The sequence below is a fragment of the Poeciliopsis prolifica genome, unplaced genomic scaffold (genome assembly GCF_027474105.1).
Source record: "Poeciliopsis prolifica strain line A6 unplaced genomic scaffold, Auburn_PproV2 SCAFFOLD003, whole genome shotgun sequence".
NCBI classification, from domain to species: Eukaryota; Metazoa; Chordata; class Actinopteri; order Cyprinodontiformes; family Poeciliidae; genus Poeciliopsis; species Poeciliopsis prolifica.
Genome location: NW_026562378.1, coordinates 13,315,524 through 13,328,065, shown reverse-complemented (window position 1 = coordinate 13,328,065; position 12,542 = coordinate 13,315,524). Strand labels below are relative to the sequence as shown.

Sequence of the window (12,542 nt, the reverse complement as noted above, 5' to 3'; positions counted from 1 at the left end):
TGCATCAGAATTTGAAATCAGATGTTAATTGATTTGCCTAATCAATTATTTCTTTATGAATTTGCCCTGCAGACCTGTTTGAATTGGAAACTATTTTTCCATCACAGATATTAGGATTAGGATTATGTTATGCCACTATAAGCTTGGAATTTCGGAGACATGTTGTCAGTAGTTCTTAGAATAAAAGAACAATGTTCATTTACCTATAAAGAGTCAAATTAGAGAAACTGCTCATTTTAAGTGATGTATGTCAAACCTCCTGGTCATGAATTGCATTAATCCTCGTTCCTCCTCTCCATCGATGTCCAGGTGAGCGCTGCGAGCTGTCATCCCGTTCGGGTCGCTGCGCTGCTGGAGTCTGTAAGAACGGAGGCACCTGCGTGAACCTGCTGGTCGGCGGCTTCAAATGCGAGTGTCCGTCTGGCGGCTACGAGAAGCCCTACTGCGAGATGACCACTCGCAACTTCCCTCCAAACTCCTTCCTCACCTTCAAGGGCCTCCGCCAGCGCTTTCACTTCACCCTCTCCCTCACGTAAGCTCCTCCAGCTCCACTGCCTGTCAGTGATTCACACTCCACCCACCTCCACATCACACATGGGTTAGCGCTCACCTCCACCATTGGGTGCTCGGATTTACATAACCTTAATGGAGGTAAGTGACAGTAACAGCATCACTGGAAAACAGTCCTCCTCATAAGGGCCACTTCAGAGGCAGAGGAAAGCCCTGATACTGAACCGTTAGAGTCGGCTGAGTGTTGGATGTGAGCAGCTACGTTAGCTAAAAGATGAGCCGAAAAAGCTTTGTTTTTGGAGAGGGTGGTTGCATAACGGGAGGATGTTACTCCCATAAAGTCAGGTCTTATTACAGTCACTGTGTCAGTCGTCACTTTAAGCTGTGAGTCAGAGGTTGGCCTATTTCAGCGCAGTCTTCCACTCCCTGGCGGTGACTGACAGAAGCTGTCTCATCAGCATCATCATTACTGCAGTCGTTCTTCCTTGTGATTTCTGCTTCCGGTCAGTCTGTGTAACCCAGTGGCGAAGAAATCGGGGCATGCTCTTGGGAGTGTTATTTCTAGGAATGAATGTAGATGGAGTCAAATTTATTTGATCACTCAAACCATGACAGGTTTGACAATCATCTCGACTGTCGCAGAGCAAGGGAACCGTGAAAAATGTCTTAAATGGGTGCAAAAATGTAAAATTATGAATGCATGATAAAGGTGACCTATTATGCTTTTTTAACCAGGTCTAAACAAAACATTTTCTGCACAACACCATCCTCAGATAAGGAGATTTTAGTCTGTTCAGCTTAGAATGAGATGTTTTAGGTCCAACTCAAACTATTAGGGCTGTTGTAAAAGAATATTTTAGTAATCGAGTACTCCAGTGATTATTTTTACAATTCGGTCTTTTTTTTTCTCTGTATAACTGCAGCTTGCAGCTTCCTTCCCACCGTTCGCCTTCAAATTGTAACCAAGCACTACCAAGAGGGGAAAAGCTGTTGTACTGCAACCGTCCATAACTTTAAAAACACGTATTAGTCCCCCAAAAAACGACAGAAACCCAGAGACTCTGCCCTGGTGCTGCTGGCGCATTGCAGCAACTCAGAGGTGAACGTGAGCGCAATGCCCAACACTAACGGCTGGAACACGGTGCGCCAAATAATAAAACTGAATTTCACGAAGCTTTGAGGCAGATACATTATCAAAGAATTGTTACAGAAATTATGCAATCATTCATCTTTAAAAAGCATTAGTAGGGCCTCCTGCATAACCAACAGCAAGCAGTTTTTGGATTGTACGTCAGCAAACAAAACAAGACACTTGTCTCTTCCAGCAGCCACTTTACATACAGCAGTAAAACCAGCTGACCAAACATGCTAGAGCTCCACTTGGGTTGCTAGGTAAAAGTGACTTAACCGTTTTTGAAACGGCTCATTTCTAGACACCAAAACACTTTAACTGACCGCCACAAACCGACTGGATGTCTTTTGAGCACTTGGGCTTTTTACAAGCGGTAGAGACACAATTGGAAATATGAAAATGTGCAAAATGGAAGTCTACATTTCTCAAAATAAACTCAAATACTTTTTATAATTTGATTTGGTATAATTGGCTGCGATCACATTTCAGATGGAGCACTTGATTTCAGCAGTGATTCCACCTAATTAAGCCAGATGCTTTGGGTCAAAGTTAAACTGCATGCAAGACAGACGGGCCTCCCCATCTGTGAGATGAAATAAAATCCATTTCAAAAGCTGTTCACTGTGTTTCGTATCTGTCACAACAGGCCAAAACAAGTGTCGGCTTTCAGATATCACACAGAAATGCTTTCTGACATTTTAGCGCAGATGTTGCTGCGGCTGTCGCTCACAAAGGAAACAAAACCCCCTCAGTGAGCTTTACGGACCCGGTCCATCTTTAAGGATCCGATGACGGCCCCTTTTTGATGAAGAACCGCTCGGACCGGTTTCAGAGGTTCATCAGAGGAGCTGCGAAGTAGCTGCTGTGAGAAAGGTGTTGGGTCTGTCACCTGAGCCAGCGCTGATCCGGTTTCTCAATGAAAAAAGCCTCTATTATGACAACTCCGGACCCGGATCCAGCTCTTCAGGAGTGAAAACTAATTTTAGGCCTGGAACTTTACTGGCAAGGCTTAGATTTCACCATAAATGCAGTCCTTTGTTTCAGGTACAGCAGTGGCTCAACTCATCAAGAGATGTAAAAATAAAAAGCTTTTTTATGTTGATGTTTGTAGTTATTCTGTAAATTAATCATGTCTGGATGATATTTTGATGTCCCTCAGTGAATGAGGGAAAATATAAAACATTGTTAGTATTCCATAGGAAATGTGAGTTTAGGAGCCTGGTAGAAATAATTGTTTGTTCTGCAGGTAGAACGTAAACAACATATTGCATTTTTAGGATCAGGTTTGTTGTTGTTTTTCATCCAATAATCCAATGGTCTCTGTTAGATTAAATCAACACAGAAGAGCTTTACATAAAAACAATGATCTGAGCAACAATTAGGTCAATATGGTGGATATGTGCAGCTTTAGTGTTTCTGAACTGGTTTTTCAACGGTTTTGCTACCAATAAGTCAGAACTTTTCATTTATAAGATGCTTTGATCAATAATTTTCCAGGCTTTTCAAAGATCTTTGGACTCCTTGTTGGACTCAGTCCTTACATTAGTTTGGTGTGGAGTGCTTTAGATGTAGCTTAATCTCCTGACAATCAAACGTAACGTGTGCAGTGTTTTGCAAAACCAAAACTTTTTCACATTTTCTTCATTTTCTAACCCATAAGAGGCGAAATCCTCCAGACACGCAGGTTTTATTTACCTGCAGGAAGCAACACCAAACATGAAGATCTATGGTGCAGATCAAACCATTTTTATGTGTTGCATAAATCCAACAGACTTTGTGTGGCAAGACTTGGGATTCTCACCAAACTGAGTTCAATCTGACTCAGTTTAAACAAGTTAAGAAAGAAAAAAAACCACCAAAAATTCACTCATAAAACAAATGTTACAGTACCCTTTGAAAACACAAAACTTTTAACATTGGATGAATATCTACAGCAGGAAATGTGTTGTCATTAAAGATCCACCATTTTGTTTGGTTTTTAGGGTTTAATATAAAAGTAAGCAGAAAACTTTTGCAAAAAGAGAGCGGGTTCATTTTCTGCTATGGGATGCTATTTGTGGAAAATGATGAGGATGAAAAAACACTTAGTTTCCAATCTAATGGTAAGAAGAAATATAAAAGAATAGCTGTACTGTTAGGGTTTTTGTGAAAGTTTATCAAATAAAACAAATAAAAAAGAACCCAATCTAAAACCTGCATTTACTATTATATAAATATATGTAGAAACATTAATTTGTTCTTTGTAATTTTCTCTGCAGACCCAGAATGTGTTTTATCACAAACACATTCTGGAGTTTTTTGTTTGTCACTTGGTAAAAATGAAAAAGCTGAAGGGGTGTAAATACTTTGAGCCATTAAACATCTCTCTGGTTCCTTCCTATTGGTGCTGAGGAATATCTCCATACTGGGCAGAATAGTTTGGTTTGAATGACCAACTTTAAAAGCCATCGATAAACCCTGGAGAACCGTAACCACAGACATCGCTACCACAGTTAATGCAACAGGAAACGGTAAATGTAAAGAATTAAGGGGTCGATCACGATTCCTATTGTCTTTAAATAACCAAACTAGTTGGTTGAAGCAGTAATGTGTTCGTAAATGAGCGACACAGGAAGCTGAGAGGTCTCCTAAGTCATTACAGCTCATCCTGCTGGGAGCTTGAACCAATTTCCAGATTAACGACCCATTAGTCACGTTCACTTAAGGAAGCACCAGGAGATAATTTAAGGTATTACTATTGATCCTACTTTTATTCGCCCTTCATATTTAATACAGCTTTAAAACTTTCACTTCCATCTTCTCAAAGCAAACAATTTGAAAATTAATTGTGTGGATTTTACTGGACATGCTGTAAATCCCACAGAGGGTTTTTTCTCTTTCCGCCCCACTGATCCCACCCTATGGATTTTGGCGTGTTATCGTAGCGTGACACGGTCCCCCACATACGGCCAGGCTGGTTGTTATTTTTACTGATGGATGCCTAATGTGACGCGCAGTGATGCCAGTAAAGTCACTGTTTAGTTCTGGCTGATTACCCTCATAGTTCAGAGGGCTTAAGGGGGGGCAATGTGGAGCATCCTTTTAAATCGATACGTCAAAGAATGGAAGAGGATGTAGATGCTGATTCTCTTTGGCTTTCTGGGCTTTTTGCTGTGTCTCCATCTCTATTATCTGCTGGAGCATCAGCATCCTCTTTTTCTCTGAGGTCATGATTAGTGTTTTTTTTTTTTTTTTCCGGTAAGCAGGTCAGTGTTGCAATGCCCCCTGGCTGCTCTTCAGCTTGGGAATCCTGCACTAACAGCATCATGACAACATCCCCTGAAAGCCCGACGACTTCAGGAGAGGCGAGGGGGCTGCAGCTGCCAAAACTAGCAGCCTAGACAGGCATCCGGATGTTTGAACGGCATCTTTCCTCTGAAAGTAAAAGAGAAATCACAGAAAATAGCTCTGTCTCCATTAGAGCGAAGAGAAAAACTCAGAGTGACCTTTGTGGAGGAGAAATTAATTACTCCGGTTTTACGCTGCATCTTAGTCGAGTAACTGACCAGAAAAGTCAGATGACAATCTGCACAGCAGACCCATCGTTTGGTTTGTTATGTGGAAGATGCAAAAAAGCTAAATTTTAACAATTATTTTTGTCTAGTTTCTGGTACAAATATCTTAGCACACTTGAAGTAAGACAAAGATAACTTAAAAGATAACTTTGTTTTATTATCTTACTTATAACAAAACATTTTCTCCATGTTATAAATGAAATAATCTGGCAGGGAAACTAAAACTATAATCAATATTGTATTTACTTAAAACAATCTGCTGTATCCTGATGAAAAGTTACTTCTAAATTAGTTTTGTCTTATTTCAAGTGGACTAAGACATTTGGTAAGTTTTTGTGTTTTTGCAGTGAAATAATGTGGGTTTTATTTTTATCCATGGACACAAACAACTTTTAACTTTTAAAAGTCCCACTGACCCGTTTCCACAAACCACTGCAGACATGAGGGAAGTTTTATAACCCTCTGTGCACAGATAGAGTGAAACAGAGTCAACTCTGCTTCTAAATATTTGGATGTTTTAAAGTATGAATAAAAAAGCACAAATCTTCCAACGTTGTGACTTTGAGCGTGCAGAAGCAGAGATCTGACTTAGACGTTTGGTTAGACACCAGGAGTGTTCTGCTCTCTCTTCTGCGAGGAGGAGAAAAAACATTTTTAAAGATGTTTTTGCGATCGCTCTGAACTGTCTCACTACGCTCTGCTTCCTGGCTTGCAGCACTCTGATGCCCCCACAGCTTTGACTTCGCCCTAGTTTTCGTCTCTTTGTTTTAGTGTCATGTAATGTGCATCTCCTATCCATTTCTTTTCTGCAAACTGCAAAATTCACATTTTCCACTGAGACTTGAGCTTCCAGTGAACCTGATTACCTGGAGAATTTACCCAAACTGATAGCAAAAATGATGATTTAATATAATTTGAAATATCTCCCTCAGTAAGGTGACGGAGGAAATAGTAGATGCTGTTAAGTAGGTCAGAGCAGACCACTACTCTAGTTCTTCTCTCTCATATGTCTGCCAGCATATGCTGTTTCTACTTTGTTTATCAGTTGTGTGATATAAATAGACTTACTCTGAGGGAAGAATTTAATCTGAGCAGTAATTTTAACTCCACGCAACAGGAAACAGGAGGTTAAACAGAGTGAATCCTACATTTATCTTGAAAATGTTTGTTTTTTTCTTATCTCCAAACTGAGGTGGATAACCAGAACGTTTACTCAAGTAAGAGAAGCACGACTTCAACATGATTTTACCCAAGTAAAAGTAAGAAGTCATTCAAGAAATTACTTAAGTTAGAATAGAAAACGTCCTTGGTAAAGAGGGATGCAAGTACTGAGTACCGGTAATTGATTTTAAAATGATGCTGTCAGACAGACATATATATAAAGTTGCAATGAAATGTAAATGTGAACTAATTCTGACATTTAAAAGACTCAAATAAAACAATTACTACAAATAAATACAAACTGATGCGCTGGAGTATTACTGCCATTCTCAGAAGAAAAAAATTACAAGAAAAAAGTTGCAGAAGAATAAAGTTGAAATAATATGAGAGTAAAGTTGTAATATAACAAAATCTCATATCATTTCAACTTTATTCCTATGTGACTTTATTCTTGTAACAGTCATAATATTATGACTTTATTCTCTTTTTTCTTAGCATGGTCCTAATACTCTGTTGTAAAATAACTGTCTGTTCACATTAGATTAGCTTATGCTAAAATTAGCTTGTTTCCACACAGTGTATGTTAATCACACTTTTTGTATTCAATGTAAACTTTTAACATCATGGTTGCAGCTACAGCATCACATTGGTTTTAATGGGTCATTGACTAAAAGCATTGGAAACAAACAGCCTCAGTAATAGTTTTCCAATTTGTCTTCTGTAATTGTACAGAATCTGAAAATTCTCCAAGCTATTCCGTACATTTTTAAATCTCTCTCAAATTAATTTACAAACTTCTTTTTCTTGTTCAAAGAATTATTAGTTTCATCTTTAACAATATCATTACAGCCTTAATTTAAGGTCAGTTTTAGAATGAGAGCTCAGAGTTGGTTGGAAAAAATTAAAGGTAATAATTTTGTTTTTTTCAGATTCGCCACAAAAGAGCCAAACGGTTTGTTGATGTATAACGGACGCTTCAACGAGAAACATGACTTCATCGCCCTGGAGATCATCAACGAGCAGATTCAGCTCACCTTCTCTGCAGGTACATTTTCATTCATGTTTGTTTTTCTTACGTTCCCTTTACACAAAATCGTCAAGTCAAATGGACCTGACGTCTTTTACCTTGTCAGCAATAAACCGAGCTTTCGATACTTAAACAAATAGATTTATTGTTGGAATAGGATGTGTAAATTAAAATAGATCCAAAACTTTAAAAAGGTTTTGCAGGTTTGCCTCTTTAAAAGAAATGTAAAATTTTTTAAGGTATTGATTGGAAGAAAATTTACAAAAGTTTATCGATTCTGAGCAATGAAATTAGGATTTAGGTCACTCTTTCTGTGAAAACACTTCCTGTATTCAGCCAAGTTTAATAAATTAACCAAAAGACTATTTGTTTGCAGCAAAGTGAACTTTTGCCTAAAGGTCACTGGATAGATGTTGACCTTGGAAGAGATTTTAAACTACATGATTAGTTAGATATAACTATTGGTCCCAATATTTTCTATTGTAAGAGGATTTTAATATCATTTTGGTGATTTTGCCTTCATTAAAAGCAGAAAGTCTCTTTCTACATCAACATCTGATCATTTGTGTCATTCTTGAGCTGAAGTCTCGGGCCGCACACAAAAAGTCCACGTTCCACAAATGGCGCTTGGGCCTCGGTTTGGACATCTTGAGTCCATCTCCTGACCCCTGCTGTTGTTCCTCAGGAGAAACCCAGACCACAGTGTCTCCGTTCATCGTGGGAGGCGTCAGCGATGGCCAGTGGCACACAGTGGAGGTTCATTACTACAACAAGGTCAGTGGGAACGCTCACTTCACTCTGCATAGATGGTTAAATGTATTCTTCTGGATATGTAAATGTTTTACTTTCTGTCTATAATAATTTGCACAGAAAACATTGAGAGGCTAACAGGAAGTTTTTATGCTAAATTGATCATCTGAAAGCTGATGTGTTATGGATTCATGATGTTCAGCGGTTCCTTTAAGCCAGAGTTCATCAGCTTCAAGCTTTTAGCCGACAGCAGAGCAGCTGCAGACACACCACCAAACTGAGCTTTCTGCTCTCAAACATGGAAACACTTTATTTGAAGGGGTGTACATAAGACTGGCATCTGTTATGAAGATGAAGTTCATATATTCTCCACTTCCATTTGATAAATGAGGGCTGTTGTTTTATAGGACCTTTAAAAAGCCACAGTGTTAAGTGCGAACCTCTTAGCATTCAGTGTTGCTGTCCTGCAGCCACAGATGACTGGCAGCTGCCACTCTTCCTCTGTGGTCCTCAGCATGTTCTGTAAACGGTGCAGACAGGGAACTGTGGGCTGTTCTCTGTCTGCTGACAGGCTGATGATGTGGAAGAGAGCCAGAGCGACTCTGACCCAAACAGACCCTCAGACCAGACATGAGGGGGCCTGACTGAATGAAAACCAGAGAGTGGGAAGACATTGTTTTTCCAGACATGCTCTGATTGTTCTAAATATGTTGAGCTGCTACGTTTCTGTGTAAGAATATCAGAACGACTCAATCAGTGCAGGAATGTATGGAGCTGTTGTCTGCGCTCAGTATTTTCCCACCCGGGACAAACACACACACGCACACACAGGATGTCACATTTCTGTCTATTGAGGAAGTCACTTTGCATCATAAAGATGCTGCCAGGCAACCCTCCTGCAGCGCACATTTACCATTCAGTGTGTATGATGACATGAGCGTGTCAGATTTTAGCCTGTGGCATGAAGCGACGAAGAAGGAGTTTGAATGAAAACTTGTTGACTGTTTGCTTTTTAATCTTTTTTTGTTGTTTCTCTGCTTCTGTTTCTGTTGAAACCTCATTAATCCCTCAAATCACTGATTCCTTTCTGCTTCTCCAACCTGCACGTTTCACTGCAAGTGTGCTGCATGTGATTACCAGTGTGATAAAAATAACTCCAGGTTTCTGTGAGAAGGGCTCACTCGACTGAAACTCTAATAATTTAAAACATTTATTTATTTTAGTGAGTTTTAGGTTTTTTATGGTAAAAGCTAGTAGAAAATTTGTCAAAAATGTTTATTTCACTTCAATCGAACTCCAGTTTGTTTGCCTAGAAAGTGCGGTTTAATTAGGGATGTGTGAACTCTGATGTGGACCTAAAAACCTGAACTCTGACCCACATAAAAACCCAAGTTCCCATTCATTTGAACTGAACTCTGGCGTAGTTCAGATGCATATGTTTACGCTGATCGGACCGGAAACCGCTCAAAAAACAGGAAGTGGACTACAGCATAGGGAATTCTGGGTAAATACAACAAAAACAAACTTGTATGTCTCCTTGCGCTAGCATGTCTCCTAGTGCTAACATGTCTCCAATCACTAGCATTTCTCCTAGCGCTAACATGTCTTCTAGCACTAGCATGTCTCCTAACGCTAACATGTCTCCTAGCGCTAACATGTCTCCTAGCGCTAGCATGTGTCCTCGTGATATCAACAGAAATGGTTTGTATTTTGTTGGTTTTTTTAATCAAAAATAAATTCTGCAAACGCTAAAATCTGATGCCACTCCGTTTTTTGTTTACATTTTGTGAAGTGGGAAGTTGAGCTCATGTCTTCTTCAGAGGTTTTTGTGTCTTTTCGTTCAGTGGTTCTTGGTGCAGCGCCACCACAGGCAAGAAGGTGAACGGGTGTTTTATTTGACTGAAAGCTTCAAATGCAACAAATGTTGCATCTTTGGTCTACCGGACAAAAGCATTGCTGTCAGGTCGATTGGTCTCTCTAAATTCTCCTCTAAGTGTGTCTGTCAGTCTCTGTGTTGCCCCGCCTCTCGACCATTGATAGGCACCAGCACCTCCAAACCCCAATGGGATAAGGGTGTGTGATAATCGATCAATGGATGGAAAATCTATAGCAATAACAACTTGGATCAAGTGGTCTAAAATTTAAAGTTTTTAGTGACAGAAATGCAGAATGCAGGACAGAAACTTCATTCTGGCACTAGTTTATGGTCAGAATGCAATAATTTTATTGGTTTTATTTATGTATTGCTGAAGTGTCTCTGCTTCAACACACCTGAGTCATTTGATAGGTAGGCTTGTAAAGTAACACATTCTGCAGGATGATAAATTGTCCCAGAAGTTATTGCAATAAAATTGTTGTTTTGAGACCATTTTCAAGTAAAAATAATGAATAATAATTCAAGAACACATCTTCAAAGATCTATAAACTTTAAATTATAATGAATATTTAACACTGGAACAGGAAGACATTTTAAATGTCCAAAATAAATCAACAAAACAACAAATAAAGTGAATTATGGAGCCACTGTAAATGAAATTGTCTTTCAACAAACAACAAACTGAAGACTTTTTTATCAGTTTTTAATAGAAAAACGATAAATCATGCAAATGGAAACGATTGAGCTTGTTTTAATTTGTCATGCCAGAAACTGATTCATTGCTTATTGCAACAGGCCTAAAGATGTTTCATAATTACCAGAAGTGTTTGGGGGTTTCCGAGCTGAACGGATCCTCTCCTCCTGCTGGAGGTGTCCCACAGCTCCCCTCTCTGACCCGTCCCTGTCCGCAGGGGGCGGTGCAGGGGCCAGGGGGGTGTTTTAGATTGAAATGTGGCTTTCAGCAGGGTGGGGGACTGTGGAGAATGGCAATGACCGCTGCCTTTGTGTTCGGCCCCCGCTTCCTTTGGGGGCCGCGGGCAGTGAATGATGCGGCCTCGGGGGAAGGTGCCCCTCTCCTTCTTTAAAGCCGAGCGGCGGAGCAGCGACAGAGGAGGGCGAAGAAAGTATGGACGAGTCGGGGCCGACCTCTCCTGTTGCTATGGTTTCCCAGTCAATCTCAGATCCAGTGTTTGTGCTGCCTGCTGTCAGGATCCTTCCCCACTTTTGTCACCCTCTGCTCCCCCCTTGTGTGACAGGGAACTCATATTCCCATAATCCCCTGTAGTGGCGGGTGAGAGCGGTGTTTAATGTGCTGCAGAGCAAATATGTGCTCTGCTGCAGTCAGCAGTGACAGGACGGCGTTTTGTGCGGCGGAGAGACGTCCTGACAGACGGGCTTTATTGGAGAGTCAATAGGCGTGACTGATGACAGCAGAGGTCGCTGAAAGGAGCGTCCAAGCTGGAGCGCTGCCTTTTTCCAGCGCTTTCACAGCGCAAGGGGAAAAGCCGTGGAAAAGAGCATGTCGGATGATTTCACCTTCATCAATTCACACAACATGTTTGCTTTTTTCATCATCGACAAATTTGTAACAAATTGACCTCAAAGAGCGTAAACCGGAAAGGAAAAAGCTTCCTTTGCTGGGGCTGTGTTTTTTTTTTTTTCCTTTTTAACAGTTCACCGTTGAGTGATGGAGAGTTTCACTGTGCATTGTGACTTTCTGTGGGAAAGGTGCAAAGTTACACGGCCCGAGTGGTTATATATTATCAAATAAGCCTCTCTGAAGGCATTAATTCACCAGAAATGCTCTCTGTGGTTGGATCCTGTTATCAAACCATGAGCCTTTCTAAAGTGAGACAGTCAATCCTGAAAATTGATTGCTAAAGCTGAGCTGCAAGGTGTCCAGCAGAATAATTAGAAGCTCCTGAAGGTTTTTAATGAGCTGTTTACCTTCAAGACAAGACATAATGCTCTGAGCATGCTCAGTGACACTTCTCACCATTTATCTCCTCACTGTGAGGTCACACGTCATCCTGCAGCAGCGCTGGTTAAACCCAGATCTACAACAGTTCGTGGATTTTAAGATTGTTTTGGTGAAAATTACTATAAAAGATCAGGGAAACACATTATGGGGTCAAAATGGTGAAGATAAATCTGAAAAAGTCTGGCTTTAGCAGCTTTACATCTAAAATCTTTGGTGTTTCCTACGAGCCCATAAAATATAAAATATGAAAACGTGTGTTTTCAACTTAAAACATCTGAAATACGTCAGCAGATTTGTTTCTGATGGATTCATTTTGCTTAATTTGAGTGAATATATTAACTTTTTCAACCTTATAAGTAACTTTAACCACATGCAGCACAATTTCTAGCACATTTGATTTTAATGATATTTCTACATTTTGCTGTAAATTTGTATAGAAACTGTGAAACAGAATAAATTTTTAAGAGTAATGGGGGTTCGTGTTACATTCAGAGTACTTCAGGATATTTTACATATCAGGTCAAAAAGTTACTCAGTTACTGAGCAAACAA

At 40.0% G+C, this 12,542-nt stretch overlaps 1 protein-coding gene across 2 annotated transcripts in view; it reads left to right on the top strand.

The window, feature by feature from the left end:
- The window catches only part of celsr2 (cadherin, EGF LAG seven-pass G-type receptor 2), a 72,299-nt gene that overhangs the window by 37,600 nt on the left and 22,157 nt on the right, over nucleotides 1-12,542 (top strand). For both annotated transcript variants that reach the window (XM_055025478.1, XM_055025472.1), the window contains exons 3-5: nucleotides 310-532; nucleotides 7,287-7,402; nucleotides 8,070-8,158. In XM_055025478.1, the coding sequence (XP_054881453.1) occupies nucleotides 310-532; nucleotides 7,287-7,402; nucleotides 8,070-8,158 (428 nt within the window). The remainder of the gene's footprint in view (nucleotides 1-309; nucleotides 533-7,286; nucleotides 7,403-8,069; nucleotides 8,159-12,542) is intronic.